Below are 20560 nucleotides of genomic sequence, written 5' to 3'. Positions count from 1 at the left end.
TGTGTTCTCTCTCTCTCACTGCTGACAAGGACAATAATCACATTGTCAGACTAGTAGACAGTGGTGGTAGCGCTGCTAGCCGTACACACAGCCCATCTTCTTTATTAGGTCTACTTTACAGTTCACACAATCACACCTCATAGAAATGAATGAATAATAGGCTGTGTGACTGCGTCATATAGGCCAATCCAGCCCCAAGATGTAGCCTAGGGTGTCAAATTTGGGATATCACACCTTAGATAAATGAATAAAACTGTGTGAATGTGTCATAATCCTAATATGTTCACATTATCCACTCCGATATCCACACCATTAATATATTAGATATACTATACGAAATCAGAAAAATCTAAACTCCTATTAATGTTTCTTGCCTCAGAGGAGCCTAATTATCTTAATAGAAATCCACTGGGTAAAATAATGCCGTGATAATACAATGCCTTCAGAAATTATTCACACATTGACTTTCCAAATTCTGTTGTGTTACAAAGTGGGATTAAAATGGATTTGTCATTTTTAGTTCACGATCTACACAAAAATATTGAATATAAAACACTAATACAGTAGTACATCTTGATTAGATAAGTATTTAACACCTTGAGTCAATTCATGTTAGAATCACCCTTGGCAGCGATTACAGCTTTCTGGGTAAGGCTAAGAGCTTTGCACACCTGGACTGTACGTTATTTGCCCATTCTTTAAAATAATCACTCAAGTTCTGTGTAGTTGGCGTCTTGTTAAGCAACTCTAGTGTATATTCTACCTTTTGTTTTAGGTAATTGTCCTGCTGAAAGGTGAATTTGTCTCCCGGTGTCTGTTGGAAAGCACAGTTTTCCCTCTAGATTTTTGCCCTTTGCTTAGCTCTTTTCCTTTTATTTCTTTATCCTAAAAAAACTCCCTAGTTCTTGCCGATGATAAGCATACCCATAACATGATGCAGCCACCACTATTCTTGAAAATATGAAGAGTGGTACTCGGTGGTGTTGTGTTTGCCCCAAACATAACGCTTTGTAAATCAGGACAAAAAATAGTACTTCTTTGTCACATTTTTTGCAGTATTACTTTATTGCAAACAGGATTTATTTAGGCTTGCCATAACAAAAGGCTGGAAAACTTGACTCAAGACATTTCAGCGTTTAATTGAATGAATTTGTAAACATGCCTAAAAAGAAAGCCACTGACATTATGGGGTACTGTGTGTAGATCAGTAACACAACATCTACATTTAATCCATTTGAAATTCAGGCTGTAACACAACAAAATGTGGAAAAGGTCAAGGGGTGTGGGTTTCTGAATGCACTGTAGATGGATGCTGTGTAGATTAAAGTGTAGTTAAACGGCCAATGGCCTGTTCAGCCATGTAGGCTAATATCTAGTTATGGGAGGATGCTTATGTGACTCGTTTCAGGAAACTAGGCGTATGACGGGCATCACAACTTCACAGGAAAGTTAAAAAAAAACAAAAAAAACACGTTTTGGCAGAAATGCCTTCTGGAACGTGTGCCTTAATAACAAACTTGTATGCTATCTGTAAATATGAATACAATTGTTAAATTATGAGCCTAGTTGGTTTAGCCATGGAGAAAGACAGCATCCGTCCCGCTAGCCATGATTGGCTGAGATAATGGATTGGCTGGACATGCCGAGAGATGAGTTTGGATTGGTCTGCCATGTAGCATGCTTCTGTCTATTTGAGCTTGTCACCATGTCCAGGTAATCCTTTCTAATGCGGCTTTAAAAAAATCACTTGGTAGAACTGCTTAAGTGTTGCTCTCCACTTTCTGGAGGACAAAGTTTTGAAATCAGTGGAAGGCCTGGTGGAATTAGAGTATGATAGCTAAGGAGATGGAGAAAACACCTGTCTCAGGATTACATCTTCAAACTAAGGGCAACCATGGCATCTGTGAGAGAGGGATATAGCTACATTTTCAAATATTACACTTTTCTAATTCTGTCAGAAAGTCGTTTTCATTTGAAGTTAAAGTGTACTGCTAGCTAGCGAGCTAACATTAGCTGTCTGGCTGGCTTGATCGCTAGCTAACATTACGTGTATGATCTGTGTAGTAATATTATTCGTATCTCAGAGCCATTTGCTTTGCTAGTTATGTTAGCTAGCTAGCTACCTAATGTTAGCTAGCTAGCTAACATTGAACCTGGTTGGTTAGCTACCTGCAGATTCATGCAGGGTAGTAACATTATGAGTTGGGATTATGGTTCGTGGTTTAGCTTGCTACATGTCTTAACAAGACTCCACTATGCAAGTAACCATTTCAATAGAATGTTTATGTCACTGCGACAACTGTTGATAGACGTAGCAGGTCAATTCCCTCAGAATAACTGACAAATTTACAAATGCTCAACACCTGTTGAATATGGCTGGTGTCAGTAAACATTGGCAAAAAATTGTTGCCAGCAGCAGTCACCAACGCTCTGGATAACATAGAAACAGCCTAACGAGCTCTGCATGGGTGTGTAAAATGGTCAGAGGTGGTCAGAGCTGTTCTCTCATTTGTGTCTGGAAGGAGCTAGCAAGCTAGCCAACGTTAGTCAGTTAGCTTGGGTGCTTGACTGGTGTTGTTAGGACAGATCAACCCTACTCCTCGGTCTCCCACACAAATCCTTAAAGAGATATGTGGGGCTAAACCTTAAGAGAGGGTATGAACGATGCTGAATGGGTGTAGACAAAGAGGAGCTCCAGTAGGTGTACCAAAACATTCAAAGGACATTTTCTCAAAAGTGAGGTTTATCAACTTTCAAAGCAGAATTACTTTTTTTTTATGTATTATTATTATTTTTTTACCCCTTTTTCTCCCCAATTTCGTGGTATCCAATTTTTGTAGTAGCTACTATCTTGTCTCATCGCTACAACTCCCGTACGGGCTCGGGAGAGACGAAGGTTGAAAGTCATGCGTCACAACCCAACCAACTGCTTCTTAACACAGCGCACATCCGGCGCACCAATGCGCCGGAGGAAACACCGTGCACCCGGCCACCTTGGTTAGCGTACACTGCGCCCAGCCCGCCACAGGAGTCGCTGGTGCGCGATGAGACAAAGACACCCCTACCGACCAAGCCCTCCCTAACCCGGGCGACGCTAGGCCAATTGTGTGTCGCCCCACGGACCTCCCGATCGCGGCCGGTTATGACAGAGCCTGGGCGCGAACCCAGGGACTCTGATGGCACAGCTGGCGCTGCAGTACAGCGCCCTTAACCACTGCGCCACCCGGGAGGCCCTAGAATTACTTTTCTATTGTTCCTCAACTGTAGTGTATGATACAATTTCTAGCTATTAGTTTCTACTTTTATCCAATGTAAAAAAAACAATTTCAAATGTTCCTAAATAAGACCGAATCGAGCCGGTCTGTCAATTATTAACTCACCCCGGCCATGACAGTATACTTAACATTGACAGAGGAGTAAAAGTGATTCAGTGGACCCAGATTAAGCATAGTCCTGGACTAAAAAGCATGCTCAGTGGAAAATCCTAATTTAAAGGGCTTCTTTCCCAGGAGTAGGCTTAATTTGAATCCAGGATATAGAGCTGCCAAACCTCTGCCTGCCCCCCCCCCCCCCCCTCTAATGACCTTGTATTTCAGACAAACAGGACCTGCAGGGTTGTTTAATCATAGTCCATCAGTACTCATTACAGTCACTCCTCACTTTAACAAAGACCTTTCTCAATCTTCTTCCATCTCTAATTATCTGTGACTGATATGGTAACAGAGAGCTAGGGGGAAGGATAGTAGGTGAGTGTGAAAAAGAGATAAAGTGAGCAAGAAAGAGTGAGCAAGATAAATATGTAAGGAAGGAGAAGTGGGACAGGAAAGGGAAGAGTAAATTGTCTCTAATTGTCTCTACAAATGTTACAGTATAGCAGCCTATTATCTCAATTATCCAGGTAATGACTGTGGCTGTACAGTCTGAGCTGGGACCAAGTGGCCAGTAAACAGTTACAATTAAGGTCTGTATGGCAGCTGTGAGGAAACTGACAGTTCCTTACCCTGTGCTCATCTCACAATAATGTGTTTTGGAACACCTCGGCATGTATTTAGGAATCAATTATAAGGTCATGATGTAGAAGCCATGAACAGAACACAGCTATAGGTTCAGAGAACAATTAATTTAAATATCAAGAAATGCCACTCCCAAGAATAGCCATATAGCAAGCTATATAATACAGCCACTACCAGATGAAGCTCTGTCAGACACTGTCCTGCCACAACAAAAGCTAGACGATGGGAACACTGATGATTTTTTTTTAATGTTTAAAGTGACCTACTTAGTAGCACACTCACAAAAGCAGCCATTTGATGTGTTATACAACTGCTGACCCCGTGGCTATATGACACAATGTACACGTGATCTAAGCCTAAGTAATTCCTTAATACAGCAGGGAAAAGACAGATATATCAAAGATGGCTGGGTAAATTGTCTTAGCTACACTATTTACTTACATATCATGGCTTTATTTTCAATCCATTTCTTATGGAATTGCATAAGACACCAAATGTATTGCAGAGTACAGGTAAATGAGAGTGATCACATAATATTATTTCAACCCACAAACGTATGTAGTGTTGGCAGGCTACTAGAAGAAACACGACCTATCGTACAGCTATTAAAGGTAACATACAGTGCCTTCAGAAAGTATTCATACTCCTTGACTTAATTGCACATTTTGTTGTATTACAGCCTGATGTATTAAATATATATTTTTTCTACACACAATTCCAATAATGAAAGTGCTAACATTTATTGAAAATGTAATACAGAAATCTAATTTACGTAAGTATCCACACCTTTGGCAGTGATTACAGCTTTGAGTCGTCCTGGGTATGTCTACCAGCTTTTCTCCCATTCTTCCTTGGAGATTTTTTCAAGCTCTGTTAAGTTAGATGGGGAGCGGCAGTGAACAGCAATCTTCAAGTCTTTCCACAGATTTTCAATGGGATTCAAGTCCGGGCTTTGGCGGGGCCACTCAAGGATTTTCACATTCTTGTTCTGAAGCCATTCCAGCATTGCTTTGGCTGTATGCTTGGGATCATTGTCCTGTTGGAACGTGAATCTTTGCCCCCAGTCTAAGGTCATTTGCACTCTGAAGCACCACCATGCTTCATGGTAGGGATGGTGTTACATGTGATGAGCTGTGCTTGGTTTTCTCCAGATAGTGCTTTGGCCAAAGAGTTTGATTTTTGTCTCAGACCACAGAATCTTTCGCCTTACGCGCTCAGAATCTTTCACATGCCTATTTGTAAACATCAGGCAGACAGGCTGTTATGTGCCTTTTTCTCAGGAGTGGCTTCCATCTGGCTCCCATCTCCAATAAAGTCCTGATTGGTGCTATCGAGACTATTGTCCTTCTGATAGTTCTCCCATCTCAGCCGAGGAACATGGTAGTTCTGTCAGAGTGGTCATTGTGTTCTTGGTCACCTTCCTGACCGTCCTTCATGGCCAGTAGCTAAGTTTGGCCAGACTATGTTTTGCAACTGCACGTGGGGACACAGATCATACTTTTTGGAGAAATGTCCTCTCGTCTGATGAACCAAAAACAGAACTGTTTGGCCACAATGACCATCGTTATGTTTGGAGGAAAAGGGGGAGGCTTGCAAGTCAAAGAAACACCATCCCAACCGTGAAGCACGGGGGTGGCAGCATCATGTTGTGGGGGTGCTTTGCTGCAGGAGGGACTGGTGCACTTCACAAAATAGATGGCTTCATGAGGTAGAGAATAATGTGGATATATTAAAGCAACATCAAGACATCAGTCAGGAAGTTAAAGCTTGTTTGCAAATGAGTCATCCAAATGGACAATGACCCCAAGCATACTTCCAAAGTTGTGGCAAAATGGCTTAAGGACAACAAAGTCAAGGTATTGGAGTGGCCATCACAAAGCCCTGACCTCAACCCTATAGAAAATGTGTGGGCAGAACTGAAAAAGTGTGTGCGAGCAAGGAGGCCTACAATCCTGACGCAATTACACCAGCTCTGTCAAGAGGAATGGGCCAAAATTCACCCAATCTATTGTGGGAAGCTTGTGGAAGGCTACCCGAAACATTTGACCCAAGTTAAACAATTTAAAGGCAATCCTACCAATTACTAATTGAGTGTATGTAAACTTCTGACCCACTGGGAATGTGATGAAAGAAGTAAAAGCTGAAATAAATCACTCTACTATTATTCTGACATTTCACATTCTTAAAATGTGGTGATCCTAACTGACCTAAAATAGGGAGTTTTCACTAGGATTAAATGTCAGGAATTGTGAAAAACGGAGATTAAGTGTATTTGGCTAAGGTGTATGTAAACTTCCTACTTCAACTGTGTGTGTATGTATGTATGTATGTACGTACACACACACACACACACACAGTGGGGCAAAAAAGTATTTAGTCAGCCACGAATTGGGCAAGTTCTCCCACTTAAAAAGATGAGAGGCCTGTAATTCTCATTTTGTCTGTCATAGTTGAAGTGTACCTATGATGAACATTTTAAGTGGGAGAACTTGCACAATTGGTGGCTGACTAAATACTTTTTTGCCCCACTGTATGTACAGTGCCTTGCGAAAGTATTCGGCCCCCTTGAACTTTGCGAACTTTTGCCACATTTCAGGCTTCAAACATAAAGATATAAAACTGTATTTTTTTGTGAAGAATCAACAACAAGTGGGACACAATCATGAAGTGGAACGACATTTATTGGATATTTCAAACTTTTTTAACAAATCAAAAACTGAAAAATTGGGCATGCACAATTATTCAGCCCCTTTACTTTCAGTGCAGCAAACTCTCTCCAGAAGTTCAGTGAGGACCTCTGAATGATCCAATGTTGACCTAAATGACTAATGATGATAAATACAATCCACCTGTGTGTAATCAAGTCTCCATATAAATGCACCTGCACTGTGATAGTCTCAGAGGTCCGTTAAAAGCGCAGAGAGCATCATGAAGAACAAGGAACACACCAGGCAGGTCCGAGATACTGTTGTGAAGAAGTTTAAAGCCGGATTTGGATACAAAAATATTTCCCAAGCTTTAAACATCCCAAGGAGCACTGTGCAAGCGATAATATTGAAATGGAAGGAGTATCAGACCACTGCAAATCTACCAAGACCTGGCCGTCCCTCTAAACTTTCAGCTCATACAAGGAGAAGACTGATCAGAGATGCAGCCAAGAGGCCCATGATCACTCTGGATGAACTGCAGAGATCTACAGCTGAGGTGGGAGACTCTGTCCATAGGACAACAATCAGTCGTATATTGCACAAATCTGGCCTTTATGGAAGAGTGGCAAGAAGAAAGCAATTTATTAAAGATATCCATAAAAAGTGTCGTTTAAAGTTTGCCACAAGCCACCTGGGAGACACACCAAACATGTGGAAGAAGGTGCTCTGGTCAGATGAAACCAAAATTGAACTTTTTGGCAACAATGCAAAACGTTATGTTTGGCGTAAAAGCAACACAGCTGAACACACCATCCCCACTGTCAAACATGGTGGTGGCAGCATCATGGTTTGGGCCTGCTTTTCTTCAGCAGGGACATGGAAGATGGTTAAAATTGATGGGAAGATGGATGGAGCCAAATACAGGACCATTCTGGAAGAAAACCTGATGGAGTCTGCAAAAGACCTGAGACTGGGACGGAGATTTGTCTTCCAACAAGACAATGATCCAAAACATAAAGCAAAATCTACAATGGAATGGTTCAAAAATAAACATATCCAGGTGTTAGAATGGCCAAGTCAAAGTCCAGACCTGAATCCAATTGAGAATCTGTGGAAAGAACTTAAAACTGCTGTTCACAAATGCTCTCCATCCAACCTCACTGAGCTCGAGCTGTTTTGCAAGGAGGAATGGGAAAAAATGTCAGTCTCTCGATGTGCAAAACTGATAGAGACATACCCCGAGCAACTTACAGCTGTAATCGCAGCAAAAGGTGGCGCTACAAATTATTAACTTAAGGGGGCTGAATAATTTTGCACGCCCAATTTTTCAGTTTTTGATTTGTTAAAAAAGTTTGAAATATCCAATAAATGTCGTTCCACTTCATGATTGTGTCCCACTTGTTGTTGATTCTTCACAAAAAAATACAGTTTTATATCTTTATGTTTGAAGCCTGAAATGTGGCAAAAGGTTGCAAAGTTCAAGGGGGCCGAATACTTTCGCAAGGCACTGTATCTATAGGGTACATTGAGATTTTTCTTTCATTGTTTTAGGCTGTCTAGCATTAGGGCATAAGACTAAGCTTCATGGCCTAACTGTATGCACGCCAAATAGCCTATACACGGAAATCACCAAATGCTTTTGGGAATGGGCAGAAAAACTTAACGCCAATCCATGGAGGCAAAAAGGACAGTGGCGGAGTTTATTTCAATAAGAGAAAATCTGCGAAAGAGTTGAAAATAAAGAGAAAGGAGAGACAGAAAAGTCATGTTTTGGAAAGATTTTGTGAAGTGGTAGAAGAGGATGATGGCAATGTCGGCTATGGTATGTGTGACGATTGAGGCACTATAGAAATAATCGCAAGACAGGGACTTCAAATAGGCATGACACGGCAGGCTGGCAGCTAGGGGAAAGTACACTGGTGGAAGGGTACTGGGAGAATAAGTATTGTAACCTACTGTTTGGCTGTCAGGAAAGTCCATCTTGATCAACTTGTGGGCACACTCCTCAAAATCCAAACTGTTGAAAGAAGAGAAACATTTATTCGTAATTCGTCATCACGTTATAATAATTATCCTATGAGTGCATAAGTTTGCATTATCAACTGTCAAACAGCTTTATCAAGTCATATGGACGAGGACATAGTGTCTGGGCACGAGGCAAGATAACTTGCTCTGTGATGAAATGTTACAAAATTATCACACAAAAAAATAAGTCTATATGTCCTCATGTATATTTTAGAAGTACGTTCAGTACCCATTTAGTGGAGTTTATATATCCATAAACTAACATGGGGCAGATTACTTATTTGAATGTGATCACTTTGGAAAATTCCACCCAACAGCTCCATTTAGGAAGCAGGCAGGACTGCATCCTGCAGACATGGTATAAAACTGTGGTGAACACCATGGACTTCTCATTTCATTCAGACATGGTGTAAAACTGTGGTGGACACCACGTACTTCTCATTTCATTCAGACATGGTGTAAAACGGTGGTGGACCCCACAGACTTAATTTAATTCAGACATTTCTCTTCTATAGCCACCGAAACTGCTGACACAGACCGACACACTGCTGAGTCAACGGTGTTGATCCACAACGTCTGGACCAAAATTCACACAACACTAAAAACTGTCCTGACCGTGTCGCTCAGATGGTATAGCATGGCACTTGCAAAGCCAGGGTGGTGGGTTCGATTCCCACGGGGGGACCAGAATGAATGAAAATGTATGCAGTCACTGGATAAGTGTCCAGCTTCTCAAACTATAGACTTTTGTTTTTACTTGTTTGACCGAGAGTAGTCTTTTTTGACCAATCAATTGGTTGAAATTGTAAAATGTGTATTTTTCCATATATAGACACACCCTATGTGTTTGAATAAAATGAACTACATGTAGTGAGCTTGTCTGATGCTTTAAGCACTCTGTTCGATTAAATAATTAAAACAAACTGACTCAAGAGTGAGCCAGAGATCGAGATGGTCTCACCAAAATAAAAATAAACTTTACGATCCTCCTCCTCCTGCTGGCCTTTGCATATTCTGCAGTTATGATTCTGAAGTTGCGGGTAATTGGCAATTTATCTTACCATTTCCTATGATTTGCGGCCCACTTTTGATTTTCATATGCATGTTTTCGTGTAACAGTTTTATTTAATTTATAACAGTCTTCTCAAAGTCAAAGTCTGTGATTAATCTACATTATATCTAAATGAAAATTATACAAATCTAAAAGGTAGCTTATTGCCAACCATGTTAAAATAGACTACACAAACAAATAAGCTTACAATTGGCTCATTCATCCCCCCTTCTGTCCCTTGTAACTAGTCCCCAGGCCATTGCTGTAAATGAGAATGTGTTCTCAGTCAACTTATCTTATAAAATATAACAGTTAAATAAAAATAAATAAAAACACCGCAGCTTGCAGGTAGAAATGATCCTGATAAAAATAAATATCCTATAAATCACAGACTGGCTAGGCATGGCCAACAACCAACTTCATAATATTTTATCAACTATCAACTGGGTCAGCCCAAAACTAGTGCTAGCAAACTTGCAACACCAGCTGCATTAAGTACTGCGGTGCATCTCTTCCTCATGGACTGCATCAGATTTGCTGTGAGATGTTACCCCACTCTTCCACCAAGGCACCTTCAAGTTCCCAGACATCTCTGGGGGGAATGGCCCTAGCCCTTACCCTCCGATCCAACAGGTGCCAGACATGCTCAATGGGATTGAGATTCGGGCTCTTCGCTGGCCATGGCAAAACACTGACATTCCTGTCTTGCAGGAAATCATGCACAGAACGAGCAGTATGGCTGGTGGCATTGTCATGCTGGAGGGTCATGTCAGGATGAGCCTGCAGAAAGGGTACCACATGAGGGAGGATGTCTTCCCTGTAACGCACAGCGTTGGGATTGCCTGCAATGACAACAAGCTCAGTCCGATGATGCTGTCCCAGACCATGACGGACCCTCCAAATCCAAATCGATCCCGCTCCAGTGTACAGCCCTCGGTGTAACACTCATTCCTTCGACGATAAAAACGAATCGACCATCACCCCTGGTTAGACAAAACCGCGACTTGTCAGTGAAGAGCACTTTTTGCCAGTCCTGTCTGGTCCAGCGACGGTGGGTTTGTGCCCATAGGTGATGTTGTTGCCGGTGATGTCTGGTGAGGACCTGCCTTACAACAGGCCTACAAGCCCCCAGTCCAGCCTCTCTCAGCCTATTGCGAACAGACTGTGCACTGATGGAGGGATTGTGCGTTCCTAGTGTAACTCGGGCAGTGGGCAGAAGTGAAAAAGCGTGTGCGAGCAAGGAGGCCTACAAACCTGACTCAGTTACACCAGCTCTGTCAGGAGGAATGGACTAAAATACACCCAACTTATTGTGGGAAGCATGTGGAAGGCTACCCAAAACATTTGACCCAAGTTAAACATTTTTAAGGAAATGCTACCAAATACTAATTGAGTGTATGTAAACTTCTGACCCACTGGGAATGTGATGAAAGAAATACAAGCTGAAATAAATAACTATACTATTATTCTGACATTCACATTCTTAAATAAAGTGGTGATCTTAACTGACCTAAGACAGGGAATTTTTACTATGATTAAATGTCAGGAATTGTGAAAAACTGAGTTTAAATGCATTTTGCTAAGGTGTATGTAACCTTCAACTGTAGCACGAGTCAAAAGTTGACACACCTACTCATTCAAGGGTTTTTATTGTTACATTTTAGAATGATCGTGACGGCATCACAACTATGAAATAACACATATAATCATGTAGTGACCAAAAAAGGGTTAAATAAATCAAAATATATTTTAGATTCTTCAAAGTAGCCACCCTTTGCCTTGATGACAACTTTGCACACTCTTCGCATTATCTCAACCAGCTTCATGACGCAGTCACCTAGAATGCATTTCAATTAACTTCTTTGGGGTAGGGGGCAGTATTGGGTAGCTTGGATGAAAAACGGGCCCAAATTAAGCTGCCTGCTCGTCAGCCGTAAAAGCTAGATTTGGATAGAAACCCCTCTGAAGATTCTAAAACTGTTTGAATTGTGTCTGTGAGTATAACAGAACTCATATGGCAGGCAAAAACCTGAGAAAAAAATTCAACCAGGAAGCGGGAAATCTGAGGTTAGTAGTTTTTCAACTCAGCCCCCATCGAAGATAGTGGGATATTAGTTATGTTTCACTTCCCAAGGTTTCCACTAGATGTCAAACTGTTTTGAGGATTCTACTCTAAAGGAGAGGCTCATAAGAGCTCTTTAAGTGAGTGGTCTGGCAGAGTGCCACAGCCTCGGTCTTGGACATAACTGATGGACATTATCGAACAAATCAAACATTTATGGTGGAACTGGGATTCCTGGGAGTGCATTCTGATGAAGATCATCAAAGGTAAGTGAATATTTAAAATGCTTTTTCTGGGTAATGTTGACTACCCAATATCTTTTTGGCTGCTTTGTTGTCTAAAGGCTGTACTCAGATTATTGCATGGTTTGCTTTCTCCGTAAGTTTTTTTGTAATCTGACACAGCGGTTGCATTAAGGAGAAGTTAATCTAAAGTTCCATGTATAATAGTCGTATATTTATCAATGTTTATTATGAGTATTTCTGTAATTTGAAGTGGCTCTCTGCACAATCACCGCATGTTTTAGAACTATTGAACGCAACGCACCAATGTAAACTCAGATTTTTTATATAAATATGAACTTTATCAAACAAAACATACATGTATTGTGTAACATGAAGTCCTATGAGTGTCATCTGATGAAGATCATCAAAGGTTAGTGATTCATTTTATCTCTATTTCTGCTTTTTGTGACTCCTCTCTTTGGCTGGAAAAAGGCTGTTTTTCTGTGGCTTGGTGGTGACCTAACATAATCGTTTGTGGTGTTTTCGCTGTAAATCCTTTTTGAAACCAGACACTGTGGCTGGATTAGCGAGAATTTTATCTTTAAAATGGTGTAAAATACTTGTATGCTTGAGGAATTTTAATTATGAGATTTTTGTTGTTTTGAATTTGGCACCCTGCACTTTCACTGGCTGTTGCGGGGGGTTCCGCTAGCTTAAATTAACAGGTGTGCCTTGGTAAAAGTTAATTTGTTGAAATTCTTTCCCTCAATGCATTTTAACCAATCAGTTGTGTTGTGACAAGGTAGGGTTGGTATACAGAAGATAGCCCTATTTGGTAAAAGACCAAGTCCATATTATGGCAAGAACAGCTCAAATAAGCAAAGAGAAATGACAGTCAATCAATACTTTAAGACATGAATGTCAGTCAATGTGAAACATTTCAAGAACTTTGAAAGTTACTTCAAGTGCAGTCACAAAAACCATCAAGCGCTATGAAGGAAACTGGCTCTCATGAAGAGGAAAGGAAGACTCAAGAGTTACCTCTGCTACAGAGGATAAGTTCATTAGTTATCTGCTCCTCAGATTGCAGCCCAAATAAATGCTTCAGAGTTCAAGTAACCGACACATCTCAACATCAACTGGTCAGAGGAGACGGCGTGAATCAGACCTTCATGGTCAAATTGCTGCAAAGAAACCCCTACAAAAGGACACAAATAAGAAGAGATTTGCTTGGGCCAACACAAGCAATGGACATTAGACCAGTAGAAATCTGTTCTTTGGTCTGAGTCCAAATATGAGATTTTTTTGTTCTAATCGCCGTGTCTTTGTGAGACGCAGAGTAAGTGAGCGGATGATCTCTGCATGTGTGGTTCCCACCGTGAAGCATGGAGGTGGTGTGATGGTATGGGGGTGCTTTGCTGGTGACACTGTCAGTGATTTATTCAAGGCACATTTAACCAACAGCAATACACCAGCGATACACCATCCCATCTGGTTTGCGCATAGTGGGACAATAATTTGTTTTTCAACAGAACAATGACCCAACACACCTCCAGGCTGTGTAAGGGCTATTTACCAAGGAGGAGAGTGATGGAGTGGTGTATCAGATGACCTGGCCTCCACAATCACCCAACCTCAACCCAATCGAGATGGTTTGGGATGAGTTGGACCGCAGACTGAAGGAAAAGCAGCCAACAAGTTCTCAGCATATGTGGGAACTCCAAGACGGTTGGAAAAGCATTCCAGGTGAAGCTGATTGAGAGAATGCCAAGAGTGTGTAAAGCTGTCATCAATGCGAAGGGTGGCTACTTTGAAGAATCTAAAATATTATTTTAATTTGTTTTACATATTTTTGGTTCCTACATGATTCTATATGTGTTATTTCATAGTTTTGATGTCTTCACTATTATTCTACAATGTAGGAAATAGTAAAAAATAAAGAAAAACCCTGACTAGGTGTGTTCAAACTTTAGACTGGTACTGTATGTAATGGAGAATTGATAGACTACCAATCAGAGGACAAACAATTCACACAATGAAGTTATGAAACAATGAATGCGCACAAAATGGCGGGAGCTCGCATTCTGGAGACGTGCCTTGTGCATTTTAGCCACAATCCCAATATTCTTGGACAGTGGCAACTCTGTGGCCTCCTCAATGGATTATTCCACTGAGACAGGCCCAAATGACCGGTGTCTCGAGTGCCATGATAAAAAATTATATATTTTGCACTGCTCGGCTAAAAAAAATCTTGGTCAACCAACAGCCTATCGAACATCCAACCCCACTACAGACCCAAACCCAGCTCATCCAAGCCCAGTTGTAAGGGGCTGGCCTTGCTACACATTCACCATAGTTGCTTGAACCGTGCTGTAAAGGCCAATGTGAAAGGAAAATAACCAAGCCGGCCCAGTTCGATTCAGGTCAGCACAATAATGTGAAAAGGCTAAGGAGGAGGACCACAGCCTTTCAGATTGAGTACGGTCTGGGTGTTTTCTGTCTCCTCTCTGGGGTCCTGCTAATCTTTTAATTACAGACTATCACACTAAAACAGACATGCCGGTCAATGGACAGCGACTTGAGTAGAATGGAAAATAATGGGAAATGTGACACAAACAATTAGGCTAAGTTAAACAACTAACCTTCAATAGAAGGACTGACCGATACACCAAATGTCTACGTCAACATGCTATGCAAACATGTAATACAAATAGGCCTACACTGTGTACATACATAAGATACATACAAATACTCTGCCTATTGGTGGCCTGAAGACATTCTTTCAGAAACAAACCTCTCAGCTCTAGAGAAGGAGAATGTGGGCAGAAAAGTCCACAATGGTTGCTGTTCTCGTTGAACTCTATGACCAGGGTTCATTAATTAGGCAGCAAATGGAAGCAACTCTGAAGGACTACCTGGACCAATGGAGTTACGATCAGGGACGCAAACTTGTGAGGGCCCAAAAAGGTGACACTATTTGTTTGCACTGAAACATGCTAAAATAAATCCCTGCTAGGGGGAAATGCAGGTTAACTAATTAAACAAAGAAAATGATCTATATGGTCAGTCTCTGTGTGTAAAATAAAAAGTGGTTAATGTGAACCTAACTCACAGCTAAAGAATGTAAAGAAAGCAATCCAATGTTATTTGTTGCCTAGACTTTACTGCAAATGACACTTGAGAAAAAACATTACACTAAAATTGCAGTTAGCCATGACAGCCTTTATAATAGAGTGCTTGTGACCACACACACATCTAAATATTGCACTTGGGAAAAACATCTTAAAATAAGAAATAGAATGAAACAAACAGGCATTCTATTTTCGCTCTATTATAGTGGCCACTGTAGTAGACATCGATCAAGTGCACATGGTTACATGTGAGGAAAAATAACATTGACTGAGTAAAAAATGTTATAATCCCCCCCTCACTCACACACAAGTGTTACTGTCAAATTCAACACAACAAAAGCAATATCTTTGGGTTACACTGCACATTGCTACATTGTAGACTTTCTGCCTGTGGACATCTGTTTTACAATGTGCCAGCAGGACATGATTCCGTTTGTTGGCAATAACTGATCTCTTTCAGGCAGAGTACACCTAGCATACTCATTTTCATCCACTGTATTTAAAAAGTGAAAAAGGAGGAAAGTGTGTGGTGTTCCTTTCACCTCTATAGTGGCATCCAGCTTAAACAGGGCCCAGCTCCAGTTCCAGCTAGAGTACACCTGATCCCCGAATCTACTTGTTTAACAAGCAACGCCTCATTTACACCTAATTCTCTCATTCTGGAAATTAACCACATTCTGTAGAGGGAAAACATTAGTTAACAGATAGTTGTTAGTTCGTTAGCTAGTGAACATTTCACACAGATTGCCAGGGTCCAGTAAGCAACTAACACGTTAAAACTTGAGGAACGGCAAGGAGTCTTATACCAGTTAATACTATAGCGAATTGGTTTGGTTACGAATGTTAGCTCATCTGATGTTGTAACGTTAGCTGTGTAAGATTATTAGTCAGCTAATTCTCAAACTCAATAATGTGATCAGATAAGTTGGCTAATGTTGCTCAACATTTCTCCGGCTAGCTAACAGAGAATTCCATCCAGGGCAGTATTTTGATGTTTGGATAAAAAACGTTCCCAAAGTAAACTGCCTATTTCTCAGGCCCAGAAACTAGAATATGCATATAATTGGCAGATTAGGATAGAAAACACTAAAGTTTCCAAAACTGTCAAAATATTGAACTGATATTGCAGGCAGAAACCTGAGGAAAATCCAACCAGGAAGTGCTGTTTTTCTGAAACTACTCTGTTCCATTGCAAGCCTATCCTCCATTTAAAGGGATATCAACCATATTCCGTCCCCTGTGGCTTCCACAGGGTGTGAACAGTCTTTAGACATAGTTTCAGGCTTTTATTCTGAAAAATGAGCGAGAATGATCACATTGCGTCAGTGGATAGCCAGATGTCCTTAGGTTTGTTCATGCGCGCGCCACTGGAGAGCGCCCTTTTCTTTCTCTCTTGTATTGAAAAGTTTACAGTCCGGTTGAAATATGATTGATTATTTATTGTAAAAACAACCTGAGGATTGATTATAAAAAACGTTTGACATGTTTCTACGAATTTTACAGATACTATTTGGAATTTTCGTCTGCCCGTCGTGACCTGCACGAGCCTGTGGATTACTAAACAAAATGCGCCAACCAAATGGAGGTTTTTGGATATAAAGAGAATCTTTATGGAACAAAACAAACATTTATTGTGTAACTGGGAGTCTCGTGAGTGCAAACATACAAAGATCAAAGGTAAGCGATTCATTTTATTGCTTTTCTGACTTTCATGACCAATCTACTTTGCTGCTAGCTGTTTGTAATGTTTTGTCTGCTGAAAGCTGTCTTCACATAATCGCATGGTTTGCTTTCACCGTAAAGCTTTTTGAAATCTGACACACCAGGTGGATTAACAACAAGTTAAACTGTGTTTTGGTATATTGCACTTGTGATTTCATGAAAATTTAATATTTTTAGTGATTTAATTTGAATTTGGCGCTTTGCAATTCACCGGATGTTGACGAAAATGATCCCGCTAAAGGGATTGGTGCGCCAAGAGTTATGCCAGTTGTTTTTCGGTTACAGCTCATGAAGTACGCGTCATCAACTTCTCACCCCCAACTCCGTGGTCAGGCTTCTCACCTAACGTTACCTCTTCATTATCTTTCAGGGGACGCGCTGCTGTAACTAGTCAATTGGTTGTCTCTTCTCTCGTTCAACATTCAACAGAATATGCTGCGCTGCATTCGGTTGTTATGTGAACGATTGGCTGAACCTTGGATACAGCCAGTATTGCTCCAAATGCGCATCACTCGCTTACTACAGCCAGTAGTGATCCAAAGCCCCCAGAGTACTTAGCAGCTCTGAACGTAATTTGCAAAAAAACGAGTGTGCACCAATTTTACATGTAGAATTGCATGAAAAATGTCTGCAGTCATACGTCTACAGCGAGTGGTCCCTGAAACACAGCGCACTGAACGATCGCTGTGCGCGAGCCTTAACAGCAATTCTATATCTAGAGTCTATAAAACTTGGATTATGCCCCCCCCCCATCACCATTTTTTCACCCATTTAAAACATTTTATGTCAATGAATGTGTGCAAACCACACTTTTCATGAAACTAAGGGGGGGACGTTCTTAAAATACAGCTTTAAATAAACTGGGTCCTTCTACACTCTTCATCTGCAGTGGACATGGAGGGATTTTCAGCCATTTGGTTAGTGTTTCATTTGAGCCCAGAGGAAAAGTCTACTACTGCCCCATTTCTGTTGAATTACTTCCCTGGATTTGGGCACGTTCCCATTCTGTTGGCATTATCAGCCCTAGTTTACTTTTCTTGACAGAAAAACAGCATTCAGGCAGCGCGGACACACACACACACAGTATAGTACCCACCTTGACTGGATGGCGAGATAGATGGTGCGGCGAAATGCGACCAAGTTGACTTCCGTCTGGTCGAAGATGGTGACTTTCTCTGCTTCTATAAAAGGAAAACAATCAATAGTTGGAGGGGTTGTATTCATTGTTGCACCATCAGGAGTTTGTCATACTATCCGTCTCCAAACAGAGGTCAGTCTGTCTCACTTACTCTTTACAGAGAGTTATTTAAACTCTTCTTACATTTTTTGTGAAGGAAGGATGCTGAGCAGATTAGCAATGAACAATGTGGTTCTGTGGCATGGTGCTACTAGCCCACAGAGATAACAGACATGGCTCTTGGGTAGTTCAAAATGTTGATTGGGGACCTCCTTGAAGCGAAATGTGAACATTTATCTTGAAAATGTGTATTATATTGTATTTTACATTGTAAATTGTGTAAAGAGACCGTGGTCTCAATGGAGACTCCCTTTGAAAATAAAGGTCAAATACAAACTGAAAAAAGACTGCACTCACTGTAGTAGAAGTCACTTTGAATAAGTGTCTGCTACGTGGCATATCATATTTTGTTGAAACTGTGGGGTCACACAAGTCTATAGAGTAGGAGTACTTTATGGATGTAGTGCAGAAGTGTTCTGACAGGTTGTCTAGAAGAGCAGTCAGACCACTCCTTCCTTCCTTCCTAATGGTCTTGGTATGTGGTGCATTTCCTTTGCAGTCCTGAGCCGCTGGGGATAAGATTTCTGGGACAGATAACCTCTGGGACCAACGAGGACAGCCAAGGCCGAGGCCACCAACACTGTCCCCAAGTGCGCCCCCTCTCAGTTAGGACACAGAATACCTACTGCAACATCAGTGAAAAGTTACATGTAGCCTAATCTATACCTTTTCAGGTGTGTTCAGGTGTCTGTCTGTTTACTGTTGTTAGTTTCTTATTTCGATTCTATGTGACTTGTGAGCTGTGGAAAGAATTGGCTCATGAGGGATATGCCTAATAAACATAATCAATGGCATCAATCAATCAGTCACTATCAAGAGTCACATGGGCCCTAGTACATGCATATATACCATCTCCGCCCTCTTCCCCCTCTTTTTCTCCATCATCTTCATCATCGTCACTTCCATCCACGTCTTCTCCAGAGTCACTGCTGCCCTCATCCAGGATTTCTGAGGGGAAAAGACAGGTAAATGGTATACTGTACCGTTAAAACAATAACTTCCTTACACATTTTTCTCCCAAAACAACAAACTGAAATTTCTCCCAATATGTTAATTAACATAGTATGTTAACAATGTCATTGTGACAGTATAATGCAATTCAATTGGTTTTGGTAATACAAAATTAATACTCTATGGTAACTGCAACACTAGCTAGGTAGCAGAATGGCTCCACAACCACTTATCCATTACACTTTACACAGCATTCATTTCAATGGTATACTGTAATAAGAACGGCCTTATTGCTTCACCTTCAGGCATTTAATTGGCAGTGTGATCCCTCAAACTATCAACTCACCCTTCTTAATTGCTTTGTACTTCTCCTCGTTCTCCAAGAAGTCTGGATCCATCTTAAAGACATCTGCAAGATAGACAGAAGAATTGTTTTTAATAGCAACCATTAGTTCGCAATTAGTACATTTCGGAGCAATTAAAGTTATTGCAAATGAGACGCAATCAGAAGTAATTACCCATAAAAAACAGAAGCACTGTATATTAAGATACAATTCATTATCGGGCTTAATGTGACAATTGCTTTCCTCCCCTCTTGCCCCCTGAAGGGATGCTTGTATAGATTTTCAATTAGGACAAGTTTTTATGTGCTGAAGCTACAGAAAATATGCTTATTCTTTTGAATTGTACAAACATAAATAAATAGCGACGCAGAGGCATAGTCTTAAAGTCAGTATGAAAATGTAACCCTCTATTATGAGACCGAGGGAGAGACCGAGAGAGAGAGAGCAAGAAAGAAAGAGGGACAGAGATGGATATTGAAAGAGCGACCGAGCGAGACAGAGACCGTGTCCAAATATCCATACATGCGTCCTAAACAGTAGACCATTTGAGTATGTGGAAAAAAATAGAGTATACTTTAATTGCCCAGATGTCATTTCAGCTATTAGATATTGGGATGCGCAACCAAAATCATTGAATAGCGGAAAACCACGCAATCACGCATTCTCAGTATGCGAAAATAGAATGTTTAATAATAGTATGAGACATTTCTAAAATCGAGTATGGTTTAAATGCCAGGATGTTATACTCATTTCGGCTCTTCATCTAGTAGAATTCAATGCACAATTTTCAACAATGCAATGGAAAAGGTGGGCTGCGAGTGACAGGCCCTAGTTCTCTTCAAGTAGCCAACAAAACTAGACTTCTTAATTGGAAAGATGCCCGAAGCCCTGTTCTCTTGGCCTTCATCAGAGCTTTTAAACTGAATACTAAACCACCTTTTGATTTGTGAATGTGTCGGCACAGGGGACTGCGTTATTGATGTCATGTTAATCAGGACTTTTAATTTGAACATATCGATTGTTTTAGTATTGTAGTCAAGGCTACCTATGTAATTTATGAATCAAGCCTAAGCAGTCATTCTGATCTCTTTC

At 40.9% G+C, this 20560-nt stretch overlaps 1 protein-coding gene across 2 annotated transcripts in view; it reads right to left on the bottom strand.

Moving 5' to 3' along the window:
• The window catches only part of LOC110501765 (CWC22 spliceosome associated protein), a 50225-nt gene that overhangs the window by 14377 nt on the left and 15288 nt on the right, over positions 1-20560 (bottom strand). For both annotated transcript variants that reach the window (XM_021579540.3, XM_021579541.3), the window contains exons 12-15: positions 19471-19533; positions 19023-19121; positions 17973-18057; positions 8618-8678 (exon numbers count right to left, since the gene is read on the bottom strand). In XM_021579540.3, coding sequence (XP_021435215.2) covers positions 8618-8678; positions 17973-18057; positions 19023-19121; positions 19471-19533 — 308 coding nt within the window. The remainder of the gene's footprint in view (positions 1-8617; positions 8679-17972; positions 18058-19022; positions 19122-19470; positions 19534-20560) is intronic.

Source organism: Oncorhynchus mykiss, chromosome 22 (assembly GCF_057628025.1).
Source record: "Oncorhynchus mykiss isolate SJ-2025 chromosome 22, ASM5762802v1, whole genome shotgun sequence".
In the NCBI taxonomy this organism is placed as follows: Eukaryota; Metazoa; Chordata; class Actinopteri; order Salmoniformes; family Salmonidae; genus Oncorhynchus; species Oncorhynchus mykiss.
Note: the sequence above shows the minus strand (reverse complement) of the source record. Positions and strands in the feature narration are given on the sequence as shown.